Source organism: Dromaius novaehollandiae, chromosome 11, assembly GCF_036370855.1.
Source record: "Dromaius novaehollandiae isolate bDroNov1 chromosome 11, bDroNov1.hap1, whole genome shotgun sequence".
NCBI lineage: Eukaryota > Metazoa > Chordata > Aves > Casuariiformes > Dromaiidae > Dromaius > Dromaius novaehollandiae.
The window spans coordinates 25,233,137-25,254,451 of record NC_088108.1 but is presented as its reverse complement, the minus strand read 5'-3'; the positions used below and the strand labels follow the sequence as shown (position 1 = coordinate 25,254,451).

The 21,315-nt window shown below is 42.2% G+C and overlaps 1 protein-coding gene across 3 annotated transcripts; it reads left to right on the top strand.

The window, feature by feature from the left end:
* The first annotated feature begins 920 nt into the window (after window positions 1-920).
* Window positions 921-19,439, top strand: TENT5D (terminal nucleotidyltransferase 5D). Of its 3 annotated transcripts, none has more exons than XM_064518452.1 (3): window positions 921-1,220; window positions 7,543-7,665; window positions 14,633-19,439. In XM_064518452.1, exon 3 carries the CDS (start codon window positions 14,652-14,654, stop codon window positions 15,825-15,827), a length of 1,176 nt encoding a protein of 391 aa, XP_064374522.1. In that variant the 5' UTR covers window positions 921-1,220; window positions 7,543-7,665; window positions 14,633-14,651; the 3' UTR covers window positions 15,828-19,439. The 3 variants fall into 3 exon arrangements, with proteins under 3 accessions (XP_064374522.1, XP_025951748.2, XP_025951750.2); XM_026095963.2 differs by lacking the exon at window positions 921-1,220 and adding an exon at window positions 1,713-1,874; XM_026095965.2 differs by lacking the exons at window positions 921-1,220; window positions 7,543-7,665 and adding an exon at window positions 8,323-8,364.
* Window positions 19,440-21,315: the final 1,876 nt, after the last annotated feature.

The window sequence follows — 21,315 nt, the reverse complement described above, 5'->3', positions numbered from 1 at the left end:
AGTATTACAGTGGAATGTGAATGCCCCAAAAAAAGCACAAAATACTATGAGCTTGTTCTGTACAGGATTTTTTTCCATCCAGTCACTTAAGTAATTGATCACGGATAGGAAAATTTAGAAGCTGGCAGTTGGACAACTGATATTTTTAAGCTACCATTTGAAACTACAACTGAGTTAGTGACATCACATGCTACAGACTGAGGAGCATATGGGGTCTGTATGGAGATGCTCTTCCAAAATTTGAAGCCTACAGAGAAACTGAGCTCCTCTGAGGGGAAGGATTATGTTGTGTCTAAGTCCTAACACTGAGTTTTAAGTGGCTGCTCTGTAGTTCCTTGGGGTTATGTCAGATTTTTTTGCTGGAGTTTAGCTAAATCTCCGTAATTCCCGCACTTTGCACCCCTGTGGTTCCACGTCTCCTCCTCGCAGTGCGACTGCTAGGCGGGCAGCTGAGGCAGGCAGGGCTGGGGCCTCCCTCGCACCCGCCGAGCTGCAAGAGCTCTGCTTTGACACCGCTCAGGGAACGTGAGACAGAAATATGAGCAGCAGGAGGACGAAAACATCTGTCCCTGAGTGAACACGACTCTCCTCGCAGGGGCTGGGGGTGCAGGGACACCTCTGCCATGCCGCCGGCTCCGTGCGGCACACGGGCTTCTTGTCCCGCTCCCGCTGCGAAGGCGCTCGGCCGGCTGGCCCGGAGCAGCGCGGGGGAGCGCCGAGGCCTGAAAACGGAGCGGGGAGAGGAGCCGCGGCGGGAGGCCTTCCCGGGGCGGGGGGGTGGTGAAGGCCGCGCCGGGGCTCCGCTGGGTCCCGCCCGGGGGTGGGGGGGGGTGGGGGGCGGCCGTTGGCGGCGGCGCGCGGCCTCCCCCGTGAGGCGGCGCGCGGGAGCGGCGCGCGGGGCAGCGGCGGCCGTTGGCGGCGCGCGGGACCCCGGCGGCCGTTGGCGGCCGTTGGCGGGCGGCGCGGCGCGGCGGGCCCCACCTCGGGCTGTGTGACGCGGGGTTGCCATGGCCACTGGTTTACGCTACAAGGGCCGGCGGGGGGGCGGGCAGGGGAGGGGGCGGATCGCTTCAGCACCAGGTTGGCCGCGGACAGCAGCGGCGGCGGCGGCGGCTCCGGTGGCCCCGGCTCGGCGGCGCCTCCCCCCCACCCCTCCCCGCGCCGGGCAGCGGCGGCCGGAGGACGGAGAGCGGAGGCAGAGGGGGCGCCCGCCCCTCCCGGTGAGTCCGCGGTGGCTCCTGAGGCGCCGGGGGGGGCCCGGCCGCCCCCAGCGCGGGGGGAAGTTTCGGTGCTGGGCGCGGGGGGCGGCCGGGCCGGGCCGGGGCGCTGCGCCGCTGGCGGCGGGACTTGGCGGGGCCCCCGCGGGGCGCCGGGCGCTCGGGCTTGCGCCGCTGTGCGCCGATAAACTTTATCAACTAGCGCGCGGAGCAGCCTGGCAGGTTGGCTGTGCTTTTTTTATTTGGAGGGGGGGATATTCGTCATTGCACGCGAGCGCCGGCTTGCTTGGGGGCTCGTCTGCACGCCTCCTAAAGGCTTCGTGGATTTGGGGAGCGAACAGCACCTTCCGCACCAAATTAATAGCAGAAGTGCGGTATTCGCTACTTATTACCCAGCTAGATGCTGCACGCTGCATCGTCTCCTCGAGACGGCACAAACTATCTGCCGTACATTAGGCCCTTCCTGGGCGTTCAGAGCGGGCCGGTCCGTGGTCCCCAAGGAGGTCAGAGCCTGTGGGTCACGGACAAACAACCGGGATTCGCTCGCTAAAGCTATCTGGAAGTGCTCCTCCAACGCGTGTGCGTGTGTGCAAAGCAGAACTGCTTTCCAGCAACTCGTGATCGGCGAGACTCGCTTGTGCTCTCCCTTCCCAACAGGTAAATAAATGCGCTGCGCTCGCTGCCGCCTCGCATCCCCCAGCACGCCTCTCTGGTACATCTGTGAGCCGCTGCAAATCTTTGAACATATTTATTATTCCATCAAAAAGAGCATGCTTGACTACACAGGCGTACACATTGTATTCCGCGTGCTGCATTAACAATAATAGTTTTTTCATGGCTCCCATAAAAAGCAGCCAGGTAGGTATGAATAATGATGCGGATCACTGTTAAAGGCCAAGAAATGAATAATAAATGAACGACTCGAGAGCAGGGACTCTCTCCCACACTCCGTGCTCTTGTGCTTTCCTTAGGCTAAAGAGTCAGATGTGACTTGTCTGTGTCCCACGGGGAAATGTAAAACCCACCCCCGTGCCCGTTTGTCCTCCTGTGTGCTGTGGCCGTAGCACCCAGGAGGAAGGAATCAGGGCTCGATTTGTAGAGAGGAGAATAGCAGAGCCTGGATTCAATCTTCTCTTTTGTATCTTCTTGCATTCCCACAGCTTAACTTAAAGAGGACAGTAATAATTCTTCTAATTTGCTCTTGCTGCAGACATTTGACCTCATGGTAGTGTTGCTTGTACACCCTCCCTGCTCAGCTCTGCAGTAAAGGCATAACTTTACAGTAAATTTAGTTTTGTTGCCTCATTAGGCAACAGATATACAGCATTATATTAAGGATTATCTGGTCTATAATTATGATTCAGCTGCCAGAAAGAAATGTCTAATGTCTACCCTTGCGAGCAAAGGCCTGAACTTCAGTTCCTGGCCTGGAGAGTGCGTGAGCAGCTCCTGCGTGAGTTAGAAGCACCTACAGACACAGCAGGCTCAGACAACTTATGAAACCCCTGTAAATCGGGGATAGCCAAGTGGATCAATTCTCTGAATCATCGCATTGAAGTCACGCTGAAGTTGAGTTGTTTTGGAGAGTAAATTAAGCAGTAACTTATTTGGCCTGGCAGTGGAGATTCCTTCATTAATTAATATTGCTTGAGGGAATGAAATTCTACCCTTCCTTGCAAAATACTCCGAATCCAGATTAGTTTCACTGCCGTCTCAGTTCTCACATGCGATTAGCAGGCTCTGTCTCAGCTACCCCGTGGGACTCCTGCGCGCGAGGGAGCACCCTCGCCTGGGGACGGCTTTGGGGCCGTGTCCTCAGTGCTTGGCTGTAGTGAGGGCTCCAAATATTGCAGGCAGCTTGTTTTCTGCTCTGCCTCCTTGGTGCGTGTTGAGTGCCACTGTGCTCTGTGGATCCCCCTGAGCTGCGTACGGGGATAGGATTTGTTGTATGCATGTCAGTGGTACATATATATATTATATATGTAACTCCCACTGGTTCGAATGACACAGGATCAAGCCCAAGGAAGAGTTACAAGACTTGTAGGCAAACACCAGGAAAGATTTGGCCATCACACTGTGGGTCCCATGAAACAAGGGATGGTTCTCTGGGACTGCGCGGAGTAGAAGCGAGCTCAGAATTAATCTTTTTGACGTGAAGTGCCCAGTCATGCGCATATTGGGCCAAATCGGCTCTCATCTACACCAGAGCAATTTCTCTGGCTTCCAAAAAATGGCTGTGGTGTGAGAACAGGATTTGTGCCATTGGGATGAAAACATAAAAAATATTCTTTTGTAAGCTACAGTCTGCCTTGCTCCCTTAGCCAGCAGGACCTTTATGCAAGAATAATTAATCCAAGCCCCACAGGAGGATCTAAGATACCATAAGGTATCAGCGGTTTACCTGTAGTCCATAAGCATGCAACGTTAGAATATATTGTGTAAGGAGAGAACATATTAACGAACGAATGCTTTTCCTCCATAGGACACACCAGACTGGTGAGCAGATGTCAATTTATGTCAGCATCAGCTGATTTTCTTCTCCATTACCCTTCTTACTGTGTCTTTGCTTACCTAGCAGGTCCTGCCTTTTAGACAGCCAATGTCATGTTGAATGTTTTTTCACATAAAAAGTTTGACTCAAGTCTGTCGCCAAAGTTGATGTCGTCACCGCGTGAGGGTCATCATGCACGACTGATAGTGGTGGACAGGTCGCGAAAGCACACACCTGCGCTGCGGGGCCTCACCCCTTTCCTTTGGTTTATCGTTGCTTTATCTTCTCTCCACGTTCTGGCAGTAATGTCGGCAGCGACATTTCATTCTACCTTCACCACAGAAAAGTGGCAGTACCGTCATCTTGGTGCTGCAGCTACGATCCTTTTTCTGGTGCAGTCTGAGTGAAGTTATGCTGTTTTTACTTCATCACACAACTCTAGAAAACATTTCAGTTACCAAAAATGTGTTTTTCTAGGAATCCCAGCTCTTACTGATACAAAATTAAGAATAAACTCTTCTAAAGCAAATGCTTTAAGTTAATAAATATTCCATATATTTTTTCCCCAATTTTACAATGTATCTCATAAAATTGGGAAAATAGCATTAAAAAGAAATCCCACCACTGTATTGTGTAGTCAGAGAATAGCTTTTTAATATGAGAAGTATGAAGATTAATTCATAAAATATGAGATATAATTATATTTCAACATTATAAATAACACCACTAATAATATAAACAGACAACTGAAGACAATAATTTCTGGCTAGGACCCCAATTTCCCATATTACTGGTTATGTGCAAAACAGTCTGTGGAGGGTGCTGGCCAAACTTTGTCCAGGACACACAAGTTTCTTCTAACTCAATTTAAACTAGCAGCATAGTTTAGCAGTCATGAAGAGCCTTCATCCCAAGGGATCCTGGTCTGCCTCACAGACCAGCCCGGTGACTATGCGCAGTGTTCATGTCTTCTGCCATACAGCGGCAATACTGCAGGAGTGAAACAGGAAAACTGCTCGATAGCAAATACTTTTATGAAATACGCAGAACGGGGCAGGCATAATGCGGCGAGACCTTTACAGGACGTAAGTGCATCCGTCTTCCCGGCTCCCCGGGCGTGTGGTGCGGACCAGCAGAATCCAGCCACAATCCTGCGATGCTCAGGTCTCATGCAGAAAAACAGCATCGCGCGGGCTGAATCACTAACCCAACTTCCAGCAAGGCAGAGCGCTTTGTAGTACGCGCTGTACAGCAGCAGCAGCCAGCAGCAGCTCAACGTGCTGCGTGTGTTTCGTTGGGACCCTCCCAGCCAGGCACGGCTGCAAACCTGATGGTATCATCTAGAGCTTTCCTCCCACCAGCCGCTCTTGCTTTGGGCCATCCTGCTGCCACCGTTGTCGGTCTCTGGGACTTTACCGGTGTCGATGAGGCCGGAAGCCTGTGGAGGGTTTCTAAGGAGAGTCTTAGCTTTGTAATGCCTGCTTTCCCCCAAAACAGCCCAGAATTAGGACTGTCATGGCCCTCTGCATAGCTCATCCCTCTTCCTCTGGCATTTGAGGAGGAGGAAGAATTATGAAGATGGTCCACAGACGGAAAAGGAGGATTGTTCCGTTCTTTGGCCTGCTGGCTTTTGCTGCAGGTTAGTCATAATAATGAGAATTTTTGGTAAGTGAGTTTCAAATTGAGTCACTGGTATGTAGAGGGAGTAAACAGATTTTGGCGTTAGTCCGAAGAGCGGAGCAGAGCAGCGGTGCGTTGCCGTTAGAGCCTGGCGGACCAAGAGGGGAAGGCGAGCGTTTCCCGGGCGAGGGGAGTGGGACCGGCGCTGAGCCCCGCAGACCCGGGGAAGCAGCCGGAGCCGCCCAGGCTGGCGGGAGCTCTCGGAGGGACAGCGTGTCGGGGTGAAACCCGAGGAGCAGAGACTTGTGCGTTCACTGCTAGACCCTGTGATTCCCATGATGCTGTTTTGCTCCTCACGCACAGGAACACAAGCATAAAAGACTTTGAAACGAGTTTGATGGTGTGTGCCAGCGCGATTCACATTTTGAATTCAGGAATAGAAAAATAATATCTTTGAGATAAAATGTAAACATTGATGTAGTAGTTTTTGATTGTTGTTTCTACTTCAGACAGAAAAATCCTGGAAACCACGAGTACCAAATAATGAAAGGATACACTTTTTCCTGTAATGACCGAGCCAACAAAAGGCAGCCATTGAGAGTAATATCCCGACAGCCAAAGCACTTCATCAATCTCAGCTGCTGCTTTTACGAACATATTATATAATAATGGGTGTTCTTCTAAAAAAATATATAAAGGTCTCTCTCTCTCCTTCCCCTAAATATCACAAGGGGAAGCCATTAATTCTACTCCAGTGTTAATCTGTTCCATCTTGATGATGTATCCATTAAGGGATATCATATATCCATTAAACCTTCCACCCTCGCACAGAAAGAAATAACAATTATTCATTGCTAAAAAGACTAAATGAAAAATTCTGACTTTTTTTTTAAAGTAACTGAGTATATATTTGTCTGACTTTTCCTCCAGAAGGCCAGACTCCACATGGTGAGTCTTTTTTATTGAAGCAATCCAGAACCTCTTTTCCTTGCCACTGAAGACATAACTGGCTTCACATTTTCAGACTAACCGGACCTCAGCTCTTGCCAGACTTAACCCTATATTCCTGGCTGCAAATATGAGACATCATTGCACAAACTTAGAGAGCAAGTCAGGGAACATGCATTCATTCAATTAGGAGCCCATGATGAGCTGGAAAGCAAATGAGAGCTGCAGACAGGTCCTGGCACAGCAGGGCAGAGTGACAGAAAGCCAGGTCCTCGGCTGCTGGTAGCAATAAAATGGCAGTGACACAAATCTGAATTCTGTAGCATGGTGTAAAAAACCCACAATATTCTTCATAAAATGAATAATGCAGTCCATACGTCCTTGGCTATTATTTCAGGTTTTCCTGCAGATCATGCATATATTTACCCTCAAGTCATACTTTCAAAGTTATCTTTAATCAGAAGCATCTATATTTTTAGTATGAAAGAGGAGATTGTGGAGCACCGTGCTGCAGCAAGGAGTAAATGTGCAGCTATACCAAATCCTATACTGTACAGCGCCCTGCCTGGGCCAGTTTAGGGAACCGTATGTAGGTACTGGGAACTTTGTAGGAGGGGGTGCTGGAATGAGAGTCTTTGAAGAAAAGCCTAGAAAAAGACTACCTAGCTATCAGCATGTCTTTGAAATGAACAGCAGATGCAAAAAAGTGCTTTTATGATAGCACACAAGTATTAAAAGAAAATACAGTTCCTATGTAGCCAGTCAAAGGGCCATTCGGTACATGGAAATTACAGCAATAGGCTGAATCCTGTGCTTACTGTAAATAAACAAACAACGTAGTTTGTTAAGAAACAAGAACTTCCTGTGATCTGCCCACATTTTTAGAAAGTACAGGAAAACACTTCCCCATTTATAATGTTTAATTTTGCTGAGTTGCTATTGGTTCTGATTCTCTTTTTGTATGATTCCACTATGTCCCTGCTCATTTGCAAGTCTATATGTAACATTAAATTCTTTAATCCCACAGAGAAAATAGCAAGATGTTAACATCTTTGCGGAGGATTAAGTATGACCTGAAACCCAGAGTCTTTCTAAGCGCTACTGTGCCTTTCCACTGATAGCTTTTACCTTATCATTTGTGACTTAAAAGGCTATTCTTGTGACTGCAGGACTGCCAAGTCATAATGCATGATTTATTATGTACAGCAGGTGACTGGTAGTTAACATTTATCTCAAAAAAGAATTGTTTGTTTTTTTTTCTTGCAGCTTTCCCTGGGAGGTTCATGTTTTTATCAGTGACAAGATGACAATTCATATTTTTACCAAAGGATCCAGTGAGTCATCTTATTAACTCCCCTGAAATACATGATTGGCAATAGAACTGCCACGGTAAGTCTGTGGGATTTTTCATTCTTCCTGGAAACATTATTCAGGAATTAGTCCATAATATAAATTTAGTAGTACAAGTAATAATCTTTACATAAAGCAGTAGCTTCTCAGTGATGACCACAGTCCAAAATAGACCAAATATTGTGTAACACAGTTTTTTTAATATTATGATTAGAGCAATAGATGTTACAGGACAAGACAGACGATGCCACAAACCATGGTGTCTACTAGGGCATGTTTTTTTGAGCCTGGATACTGTCCGTGAAGGAACCTCATGCATTGTGGGAACTGATACAAAGCCATAATAAATCTGGCCATGAAAATGTTGCCGTGTGAGTGTGTCCACATGCAGCTATGAGCGAGTGCACTGTGAGACATGAAGGAAAAATCTGGCATCCAAAAAGAAACAGTCATCTCCAGCATAACGTAAAATGGATTATGTATTAGTATTGATTGCCCGAAGTAAGCTCCTTGTTTATTTTGTCCCTCCTCAAAATTCCCAAATCATCTCGCCAATATCCTGTAATGTTTCAGTAGAGGTCCAGGCCGCTCGGGTCCTTCTCCAGCTCCACGATAGAGGAGAGCACAGCTGCCCTTGTGCCGAACTGTTCTGCAAACAGCTTATTTGGGAGAAGGGGCAGCGTAGGCTGCTACATGACTGTTGCTTTTCCTTGTTCCTTGGGTCTAGCTGGAGGAAAGGTAGGACGCAGTTTTGTTGGTAATGCCTCTGATTCTCTTCTGTTTGCTTGTTTTGCCCTTGAAAGTGGTATTTTGTGGCGCAGTCCAAGCAAACTGCTTTCTGCTTAAGCATATTTGCACACCACGCAACCTTATCTCACAGGAGAAGAGCATATGGCCTTGAGTTATTATTGTTATTTCAGGGTAACTAGATGGTAACTGTACTGAAAACTTATGGCAACTCATGCGTTATCTCACAATAACAGGATAAATAAACAGTCTCTCCACTGCATGCATTAACATTAATGGAAGGAGAAGCTCATGAAAACCACTGTTAGACTAGTTTAAACACGTCCCCATTTAGGATGCCCCACATGCTTTGCTGCTTCTACTTCTTTCATGCACATTTAAATTATAACAAGGACTCCTTCCACATTTGATATTCTTGTCTTCAAAGCTGCAGCTCTGTCAGCTGCAGTCCTTAAGTCAGTGAGCATGCAAAATACTTTAAATGCCCGACTTAATAGAGAAATGTGTCTTTCAATTAGAATAAAACTTAAACAAGATGCCACAGAAATCATTAGCAATGCATATAATGTGTATGTAGCAGACCAATACAGAGATTTAAGGGGAGAATGCAATAGTTACTTTGAGCATCTCTGGAGTAAACCCCAAATGGTAGAATGCAAGACTACTAAGGTGGCTGAAAAGATATTTTAGTTGATCTGTAAAAGTCCCTTAGCAACTGATTTCAGGTGCAGACAAAGGTAAAGACAACTGGAGCATTAAAGTATTCAATATAATTGTTGTAAAACAGACAAATCAGGGAGTAGATAAAAGCGAAGGAAAGAGAATGGCGCTAACACAGCTGCACAAAAACTATTTCAGATGTGTTCTGCTTGAGAATGCCAGCACATTATAAACCCTTTGAAAATACACTGAAGCAGCATTACAGAGTATATAAAAAGAGAATGTTAAACAGTTTATGGGTAAAATATGAGCTAAATTTGATGAGAATGTCCTCTAGACTGTAAGTATCTGTTTCTATGAAAGTTGAGTGGAACATTAAAGATATCATTAGCATGGCAGGTTTTCTTGATTCAGATGCAAAGCTAGATCTGCTTTTATTTTTTGGGTGAAGCTGGTGTATGGCAGAATGCTAAGAGTTGGTTAACTAAATCTTTTGTCATTGTAAAACCAAAATCACATCCTGCAGTAAGAGTTTGGACCAAACTCTGCTGAAGAAAATGAAAGCCCTTGATTTCCGTATATCAATAGCAAGAGTGTTTTTAATAACACTTCCAAAACATTTTTCAACCACTTCACCAGCTGAAGGTGACCACTGAAGGGCAAATTAGAACTCAAATAAGGGAAATACTCTTCTAGCCTTATAATAAGAATGGTATATCACAAAACATGACTAGATCTGATCCATCTTATTCTGTGTTTATCTAACCAGTATATTTAAAGAAAAACGCCCTGAAAAGTATTTTTCCTCATTTCTTTATCTGGCAGAGATCTTAAATCAGGCAAGATTCAGGGTCCTTTTTAACTATATATTATAATTATAAATTCCATAAACAAAGAACTAAGAAAAATCACTAGGAGAGAGCTTCAGTAAGTTACAAATACTTGTTAAGTGGGAAAAAAACAACTTTTCAACACACAGTCTCAAAGGCTATTTGTTCCTTTCACTGTCATGCTGTTAGTGATTATGCATCCCTCCATTTGTTCACACACTTCAAAATGGGAAAACATGGAATGTAAAACATATGAAAAGATGTTAGATATCATATGGAAGAAGTTACAAAACCTAAAATCTTTGACAATGTACAGCAGGCCAGACCTAAGGAAGGCTGGGGCTGCGGGATGCAGGTGGATGTCCGCTCCCCAAGTCAGCGTCACATACACAATTACCCTTAATGGCATAAAGCTGCTGCTGCTAGCAAAGGGGCAGTGAGATACATCGGCCTCCAGAGATCGTTCTCCGTTGACTTGTCACCTCACGTCACCAGTCTCCAAACTGACCCTGACAGCTTGGTGGAGGACGTGTACCCTGATTCCTAGGAGTCCTCCAGCGTGTGGGAGTGTGCCTGGGCTGTTCCCTCGACTTATGGCCTCTTTCCCTGTTAACCAGGCCAATCCATGCACCCATTTGTATTTGGCTTCATCTAGCTGCTATGGTCACTTGTAGCTTGTTCCTTTCCCTTTGTCCCTTGATCTGCATAGTTTTGCACAATGTTTTGTTTAATTATAGCCCCAATATATCTGCTGATTTATTGTAACTGAGGCCTCCTTGCATTAATAACAACTAATACCAGTCTGAGCACCTCAGTAAATAAATTTGCCAGTGCTTAAGAATAAGGTTCCTAATGCCTATCAAATTGCCTGGAAATTGTTCTTTTTGCTGATCTGTTTAAGGCAAAGAACAAGTTGAAGTTCTTCTAGCAAAGTGCAGGTTATATACTGGATCACAAACTGGAAGCAAATTAAAAAAAAAAAGTTTATCTAGGTCTACCTGTAAATTAATTATGTTCTTTACAACTTCACTGGCTTTTTTCCTTACTTGTCAAAGATGAAGACATTATTTCAGCACAGAGTTCTTAGGGTTGATCCTGAAACATTTCTCAGCCATTAATGTTAAGGCTCTGAACTCGCAAAGCATCACCTCATTCTCCAGGAATGAAACTTTGAGGTACTACTTAGTGCAGCAGCAGAAGTTACCTGGTTTGCCTTCACTGCCAAAGAAATATTTAATGACATGCCTTTCTCCTTCCAGTTTTCAATCCTAGTATATTGCAATGAAATCTTCATTAACTAAAAATATGTGACAATAAAGGAAGCATTCCTAACTTAGGGCTACTTCATCATTTCTCTTCCAGACATGTTTGAAGGGGTCCCTGTGCTGAAAAAGGTGATTGAACTGCACCATTCCCTTCCCTAAGCCCTTTCTTTTACATCACTGCATTAACCTTGAAAGCCCTTTTAAAGTTTTGCAATATCAGACAAATCACGTAACACAGACGTACTGCTTCTGCAACAATTGTGACAATGCAGAAGTTTTCTAGTAGATCATTTTGAGCCAGTCTGCCATGTTTTGACATGCCAGTAACACAAATGACAAACCTGTCAGCAAAAAGTTTACACAAAATGCTCTCCTCCCAACCGTCTCGCTCCACCCAACAAACGGTCTGTCCTGATTTTTCAATGTTTTTAAACATATGGTTAACTTAAGCGTGTGGCTAGTTCCAGTCTTTGTGATGAGGCCAGAAAGGTGCTTGCAATGACATATGTTCTTGATTAGCTAACTTTGGATCTGAAACACTAGTAAGTATGTGAAAAATGGCTTAGTAATATTCCCAAGGCATTTATCAGTTCACAAGTTACTTGAAATTATTAAGATGCAGTATATGGGATCTGAAAGGCAGGGAAAGAAAATATATGAGAGCGTACGTCTATAGTCAATACTGATTAAGAATCCACATTATAGACTTTACAGCAGTGTTACTAATCAAATGTCTTGATTATTCAGTATGATTTTACTTCACTTACTACTCTTGAGCTTTAGCTGAAAAAATATGCTTTAAAGCTTGTGCCGAAGCGTCTCTCGCTGCATCAGCGGTACGTCTGCCCTGCTGTCAGACATCTGAAAGTTACTTCTTTTCTTTGCACAGCTAGCGACCCACCGAACCATTTCAGGGCACGTGTGAAAGCCACGTGGGGTTCACACCTCCAGGCAATTCTCTTCAGTCAGTCCAAACTCCATCTTTATGTCCACCCAAACGGGAGACACAGATTTCTCTAGGCAGAAATCCTGATTGCTTCCTCCTGAGAAAGAGGCATCTGGTCAGGCAAACTGTCTTACGCACATCCTTAATTTGAAGTGCAAAACATTTCTTTTAAATGAGACACCCATATACTTAAATGTAATTATATCTCCATTTTGTACCATGATTGGGATATTAATTCCTTTCTACAGAGCAGAGGCTGATTTTACAGCTGACTATCGGGTTATAGCTGAGTTTGAGAAAACAAACAAACAATATGAAACAAAAATAATATTTTACAAAAATTATGCTTAACAGTGGAATAGTAATTCTTTTTTCTTTCACAAAATAAGATAGCTATGTTTTAAATACTTTGCATGTGTCACTGGACAATGATTTTTCTCTCCTAAGTCATCAGCAACTTAATGTGTCTGCCTCATATATCATCCTTGTTGCAATGAACTCCCACAAACCTAAAAGGGTTTTCATAGTTTTTGGTGGAAAATAGATTCTAAAGTTCAGTGTCATGATATAATTGTCATTCCCTTGTGTACAGTATTCAAGAATACTGTGATGTTTAGTTTTATATTCCTTTTAGATACTCGGGTAGAGTGTTTCAACAGCAGTTGCAAAAAGCCCTTTACTATGTAACAGCTGACATAATTTTAAAATAAAGATTTTTCAGTTTAACTGAAGTCTCTCTGAACTAAGCATGCACAGACCCAACAGAAATATTCTTTAAAACAAGCCTTAGCTAACACATGCAATATTAAAGGAGAAAGCAAAATTGTAATGTTTGTGCAGAAAAAGGAAATTCCTTCCAGTCATCAAAGTCATTTTCAGTATCTACTCCTGCAACTGTAAACTCTCCAAACAGCAGTTTCCCATGTGTTGAGGGATATCAGTTGATGACTCTTGCTAGTAAAGAAATGCCCAAAACAACTATATTAACTAACTTTTCACTCCCTTGATTGGTAAAGAAAGGTCCCAGTATGTCCATAAATGCTCTTCCCTTCACCTGCTCCTCAGTGTGACAAGCTGAGGAGCTTCAAACCCAGCACGCCGGGTCGCAGCACCAGGTGCGGAGGTAAATCGAAGCGTTATCAGTAAACAGCAATATCTACCCATGAGCTTTGGTGTGATTTGTGGAACAGTACTGAAAAAATGCTGTGATAGGGTTCAGCAGTAAAACTTTTCACTTAACAATTTGAGCAGTAACTACCCCAGGAGAACTGAGAAAGGGATACATCTTGAAATAATATTCATGGATTTGGGGAAATTTTTAGCCCTCTGAACAATTCCAGTTCTGTAACATGGACATTAATGGCAGGAGGCAGCAATATTAGGATATGCATCTTTCAATACACCATTGGCATCTAATGCTCAGCTATGTTTTTCTTTTTCATAGCTCCTTAAATACACTTCTTATTTACTTAATTACTGTAATCACTCCTAATTATATAATTGTATGATTGTATTTAATTATATTCATTATATATATAATTTTTTTAAGTTAAAGCATTTAAATTCCCATTACAAAAACATCATTAAAATAAAGTTTGTATGTGTTCAGTTAGGAACATTTAAAAACCAATATTGTGGGGTTTGCAACATTTTTTTCACATTATAAAATTTAAATAAATAATCCATGCTAAGGTCTAACTGCCTGCTAAATATGATATGAAGATAACTTTAAACTGAGGAGTTCTAAAGCCTGAGCTTTATCCCATACCTTTTATAGGCACTTCTCTGTAGGCTTTCTTGGGAGATTTTATTGTGTCAGTGCAGACGGGAAGTGGTTTTGTTATCAGTTCTGCCAACTATAACTTCCAGCATGTGGGAGACTTAGTTAGCTAGAAGAAAAAGATTTTATCTTGAGAAATAATGTGGAAAAAACTTAAGAATTATCAGATATCCAGTTCTTAAACCACAAAAAGCAATATTAAGGGATGCATGCATATCGATGAGCCCTACAAGCTACAGTCTATTCCAAGCATATCACTAGATAAACAGTGAGCGTGTTGCATCATTCTTGATTTTTTAAAATAATTTCCTGGTCTTTCAGTAACTCTAAGGATGTAAGTCACTGAAGATAGAGGCAGATTTCCAGGCAGGACAGAAAGAATTGAATTTGCTGATTTTGCTCATTTTAGCTCTTCACAGTGAAATTTATTTGGAGTTTCATTATAACCACCAGATATTTCATGTTCTTAACCTTTGAGTAGTTTTAAATGAAACCTATATAGTTTACTACATTTACTTTGAGTCATGGATTATACAATAACACAATGGTTTCTCAGTAGGATTAAAATCCAACTACATTAAAATTCAATTAAGAGCCTGTGACAGGTGCAGTGGTTGACTCAGGCAGTTAACTTGTATTGTATTTCAGTGTAAAATGAACTGCTTTGTCACTGCACCGAGGAGGTAAGATATACATTTGTCATAACATAGTAAATGTCAGGCGCTCTTGTATTTGAGCAAATTCTAACATTCTTCTCTTAATTTTTGTTTCTCCCTAGTTAGCCAACTGACTTCACAATGACTGAGAGCTTAGACCACAGATTCAGTAGTCTCACCTGGGATCAGATTAAAATTCTGGATCAAGTATTAACTGAGGTAATACCCATCCATGGAAGAGGAAATTTTCCAACACTGGAAGTAAAACCAAAGGATATCATTCGTGTGGTAAGGGAACAGCTCATCGAAAAGCAAATCAATGTTCGAGATATCCGCCTGAATGGTTCAACAGCTAGTCACATCCTAGTAAAGCAGAACGGAACGAGTTATAAGGACCTAGACATCATTTTTGGTGTTGAACTTCCAAGTGAACTCGAATTCCAGATCGTTAAGGAGGCAGTCCTGAATTGCCTATTGGACTTTTTGCCAAAATGTGTTAATAAAGAAAAAATCACTGCTCAGACCATGAAAGATGCCTATGTACAGAAGATGGTCAAAGTCTCCACTGACCACGATCGCTGGAGTCTCATCTCACTGTCAAACAACAGTGGCAAGAATGTAGAGTTAAAATTTGTGAACTCGCTCAGACGGCAGTTTGAGTTTAGTGTCGACTCCTTCCAAATAATACTGGACTCCATACTAAGTGTTTACAGAGAAACAGACTGCAAACTGGCAGAAGACTCTCACCCCACGGTTATTGCAGAGAGCATGTATGGAGACTTCAATGAAGCAATGGACCACTTAAAGTACAAACTTATTTCCACCAGGAACCCTGAGGAAATCAGAGGAGGCGGCCTTCTGAAGTATAGCAATCTCCTGGTTCGTGACTTTAAGCCAGCAGATGAGGCTGAAATTAAATCTCTGGAACGTTATATGTGCTCCAGGTTCTTCATTGATTTTCCAGATGTTGCTGAGCAGCAGAGGAAAATTGAGTCATATCTGCGCAACCACTTCATTGGGGAAGAAAAAAGCAAGTATGACTACTTGATGACTCTGCACGGAGTTGTAAATGAGAGCACAGTCTGTCTCATGGGACATGAACGAAGACAAACTCTGAATATGATTACAATTCTGGCTTTAAAAGTACTTGGAGAACAGAACATCATCCCAAATGCAGCCAATGTAACATGCTACTATCAGCCTGCTCCGTATATCAGTGACAGAAACTTCAGCAATTATTACATTGCTCATGGACAACCACCTATCATCTACCAGCCGTACCCATTTCACATACCAATGCAAAGTGGCATGGTTTAGTAACGCAGTAACCTCCTCAGCACTTAGACCCCTCTCTCTTCCTAGTCCTCTCCGTATTAAAGGCCTCATTAAAACACGTTTTGTCATCACTTTTGATTTCAGGACTTAATTTTTTTGTGCAAGTTGCCAATGTTACTTGGTTGGTCAATGTTGAAATCACCATTAAGCAGATCACAAAATAAGTAAGATTACTATCATTACTCCTGATGTATTTATATCCCTAAATGTGTTCGGGCTGTACTTGTCTTTTGGGCAAAAAGAGATGGATATAAATTATTCTGATTTTATAAGATGAAATGCACTACGTTCTAGGTTCTAAACAATTCTTAAGCAAAATTTAAATAATGAAAATGAAAAATTAAGCCAATAAAATACCTCTCAGTAGAAATGCCTGATTTCAAAAATGCTAGTGTTCTGGGTACATTGAACTGACAGGATCATCCATCAGTTATACCCATTCAGTTCCAGCAAAATTTATTTTCAGCACATTTTGAAAATATGCATTGATTGACTGTCTCTTGGTAGATGGAGTTCTGCTCTATAGGCTCTTGTCTGATCACTTTTCAGCTCCTGCTAGAGACTTGAGGTCGCAGAGCTCGCTGGAGTACTGCTCGGTGGCGGTTAGCAGAAAGCATCCCTACCAAGAGCAAATGCAGCATTTTTTGAGTATCCAAAATTTCCACTGATTTCAGTGAGAGATTGGGCTGCATGTTGGACCCCAGAATCTGACTCACAGATGGTGACAGTTCTATGAGCAGTAGCTATTCTGAACAAATTTGTCCTGAAAACCAGGGTAATACAATGACAAAGGTGAAAACTGAGTACATAGGGGCTTTCTTTCTATTGTTAATTTGTTATTAATCAGAGATGCTGAAGTGCATAATAAATAGAGTCAGGAAAGGAAAAAAAACACAACAAAGCTGAGGGATGTGTTATATTTCAGTGAATTAAGACAAATTCTTAGCAGTGGCATTTGAAAAAGATGTTTTATACTAGCAATGTCCTGTGTATGTTTAGATATCTGCACACATACACTAGTAGCAAATGAAGATCTCTCTTATGATCAGGAAGTAAAACATTAGTTACAAGCTTTTGTGTGTTTGTGTGTGCATGTGTGTGTTTACCAAAGATAAGTTTTAAATGTGTCACATAAGTGCCTCTCTGTGCCGGCTGTTCCACGAAAGCTGTAATGCAGCCTGCAATCATCATGCTAGACAGCTCCTGAGCTAGAAAAGGGTAAGTGAAATATGTGGAACTCCACCTGTGGGTGACAAAGAGTTTGTGCTACTGAAATCAGAGATTTGCACCGTTTCCTTCAGTATGTGCAGGTTTGGGACTGGTGGGTTTGAGGCTGATCTCCCTGAAGCTCCTGCAGGTTAGGTGCTGAATGTGGTGCAACGAGACAGAACAGCAATGAAGAGACATGTAGAATCGATGGGGTTGTAAAATCAAAACAGTCACCTGGAAATACGAACAATAGATTTTTCTGATTTCTGATGCTTAACATATCATATTAAGAATTCATTACTGGAACATCGTTTTATATCCTGATCATGATTTTTCAGAATACTGAATCTATTCAGTATCTACTGAATCTACAATATCTACTAATCAGAACATTGAATCTATTTACAGACCGGTACCAGGTATTAGAAATTTATGCCACTTTTAGAAAAATGTTTGATTTATTTTACACAGAAATATGCTACGTACCAGTGTTTTAAATCTAACGTTTCTCAGATTTCTAAGATCTACGGTGACCTACTTGCCAGTGAAATGTAGCTTTCCTTTACCCCGTTATATGCCTGTGCAGTAGAACAAAGCTTTATAGAGCCAACTTTGCTGATTGTCATCATTTAAGTCAACCTCTTTCTGTAAAATATAATGCAAAAATATAGTGCGGAATAATGTATGAGAAATGTCTGTACAAGATGGTTATACTAATCTACTTTGAAGGAAATTCATTTTCGTGATATCTTTGATGAATATAGTAAATTCTATTATTTTTGCTGATTTTCAAATATGTCCAAATATGTTCCTTGTCTAAGGGCATATTTTATTTCACTCTCACTAGTATCTTCCCTTTATTTAATCACATAGGCAATTCTAATTTCTATGTTATCAAATATGGTAACACTATTTGCATTTAAGCACTTTTAGGAAATTCCCCCTATCCAAAACAAAATGGAGTGAAACGTGGTGGAATGGCTTTTTAAATGGAGCTGTTTAGGTTAAAACAGAACCTTTAAATCTAGTTTGCTAGATTTGCATCAACTTACTACCAGGAAACCTCCTAGTTTCCCTATTCCCTCTCCTCCACGCCCGGTCTCCTTGCTGCTAGGTGGTGAAATGGGCTGACCGTCTCAAGAACCAGAAAACAGGTCTGCCAAGAAAGGAGCATTTTCAACATATCATGTAATTCCACTGCACCATTATGTGGAGAATATTTCAAAACCAGGGTTTTTTTAACTGACTAGTAGGAACTTGTACCACTCTGTAAAACAGACCATAATTCTCTTTCTGAATCGGACATTGTGAAATGTATCAGTAATGATGAACTAGCTCTGAATGTGTATAAACCAGCCTGTCCACTTGTACAGCAACTGTGCATTTAAATCTATGTATTATTTCATTCGGTTACGTCCCTGCTTATACATCCAGGTTAGATACGGAAGGACTCAGCCAAAGTCCGCTGGGTTAGTGGGAAGAATCCACCCGACTAACGGGCTTTCAGTGGGACCTTGGGAAAGAGTAAAGTACCTACAGGTAAAGGTACAAAGACATCAATATGCAAAAATGTCTCAGGTATAAATAAACCCTTTACATTTATTGAAAAAGGTCTTGTATTTCTTACCTAGAGGTAGTTCAGTTTTGAAGGTTGTGAGGTTTATGATTTTATATATAGTTATATATATAAAATCTCACATACCTACACATACACCAACAATTAACAAAATCTAATGTTTTTAAATATTTCCTTCCAAATGCTATATTGATACCTAGCAGCAGTATTGGACCTGAAGACTTTTTTAAGGTAGTAATGATTCTGTAAAAAAATAGTAAAATGGGGACACAGTTGTATGGACTGCTGCTAGCAAAACACTGATCTCAATATGTAAGATGAATACTGTAACCTCTTCTCCAGTTATTATCTATTTTACTATGTGCAGATATAAACCTACAAAGAATTAATTGAGAGACTTTTTTAGTACCAGTATCCTGAGCTTCATGTTTACATTATATCTTATTGTTACAATCTGTTCAATAATTATAATATCTGGAAATTGTAATGTTGATTTTATTTAATCATACAAAACTTCTTAAGGTTTACACTTTAAAGTAATCTAATGTTGTCAGGACTTAAGTGTTAAAGTTTCAAGTGCTTTCCTAAAAATTGTGATTTGAATTTTGTGTTATGTTGTAAAAGGTCAATTTAAAGCATATTCTTTCTGGTAGTTCATTTAAAATGTAATTTGTGAGCTTTATACTCAACATATTACAAAGGTTTTTGCAATGGACAAAAGAACTGTAAAATTGTCCTCAGTCAAGATGTTATATTGTCTGTTGTGTTACACTGATCCTACAGATCTGTAAAAAAATGGGTCTGATTTACCACTGTGTCCCTCCAATTTTCTATCGGTGTAATTTGACTGATGTTCGAGGAATTGCGTCAACATAAATTTGGAGTTATGCAGTACTGTACTCGATATGCTTTTAGAAATAGCTGGAGAAAGGGCAGCAGAGAAGGGTTAGGCAGTTCAGCGTGACCAGGATTCTTACAGATCAGCTTTCGTTTGATATGTTTTTCTACTAAAATAAATAAATGGAAGGGCATTCAGCAACAAAGCTGTTACAGATGAAAGAAGTAGTTCACTTACTGTGCCGTCTGAAGCTGTTGAAAAATATTGTGATGCTAAAATGTGTATTAATCACACAAATTTGTAGGTCATTAGTCTGCAGTGTTGACTAGTGCCTTTGGGTATCTGGGGAGTGATCATTAAAATAACTTTCTTGTTTAACGTATGGTTTGCTTGTAATACATTCATTATTCTGGTTAGACATCAGTTCTAGCATGCAGACTCCTTTCTGGGGATGTCTCAAAGCCAAAATGGCATGTTATAACTGCAAGAGTGTTAAAGATTCAATTATGGTTAGTTAGGTCAATAAACCACAAACTTAAATTTACCACTGAACCACAGTCAAAACGACATTTCAGTTTACGACGGATCAGATTCTTGTGAATGTCTTTGATCCATTTCAATGGCTCTATGCTAGTTTGTCAAATGAGCTTGTGTCAAATATTCACATTTTAAGTGCCTCGATATATATTTATATAATAAAAACATGACTGTCTGCTGCGTAAATAAAATTAATACTTAGACTGACAAAGTATTTGACTTTACATATGCCTAAAAATACATTTTACCTACACATTCACGTAAATCTAAGCACAAACGTATCCCTGCTCTAGAACCACTCTGGCATGAGACCACTGACTTTCCCAGCCCTTGGATCAGGGCCGGAGGAGCACTGTAAATCCTGAACTGCCGGGAGGACAACGCAACCACATTTATTACATTTAGGAGACTTTTTGGTTGGTTTGGGTTTTATGTTTTTCTTTTTGTTTGGGGTCTTGTTTATATTTGTTCTGCTTGCTCTTTTCTTGAGGTCCTAATGCATGTCATGAGCCGGTAGCAAGGAAGTTAGTTGCCATTTTATCGAGGGGGGACGCACAGAGCTGGTGTGTCGGCATTTACAGTGGTCCCTCACCAGTTAACCTTCAGCTAGGTTCATGTAGTGTACGGCAGGTACAGACGTGTTCTGTGGAAACCACGATCATGAGCTAGATTTTGAGCTATTGATTATTAATTCAATCATACTTTATAAAAAGAAGCAGGGCAATAGCACTCTTTCTTCCAATATTAGATCGTACAAAGCCATAAATAAATGGGTTTCTTCCACCCGTCCGTGCTGAAGCAGACCTCCTCTGCTGGGTCCCGCGGCAGCGCTGCCCCTCTCTGCAGAGCGGCTGCTGTGTTTTGGGAGGGGGCCTGGGCCCGGAGGTCTTCCCGCTCGCTTTGCCTCCTGCCTGGCCCAGCTCTGGGCCCCTCCGCAGGTTTGGGAGCGGAGACCTCCCGTCCCTTCCTTGGGGAGGAAGCCGGTGCTGGAAGGAGCCTCTCACCCATGACTACAAAAAGCCACTGGTGGCTTCAGAAGAGGAACGTAGGTCTCTGCTTGCAGCAGTCATCTATCACCAGAAGGGCAATAAATTGTTTCCTATTTTTTTCACCTCTTAGTGGTTTACAGCTGAGTGGGATGGAGATGACAGAGGGCTTAGCCCAGTGTGAGAGCTCAGAAATTCCTGAATTGGGCATTTCTTGCATTTTATCCCGCTGCGGTGTTGGCTGGCCATGCAATGACAAAAAACACAGATGTGGTTCGCACGCAGCAAAGATCCTGATGTTTTTTGGAAACAAGGAGGAAAAGT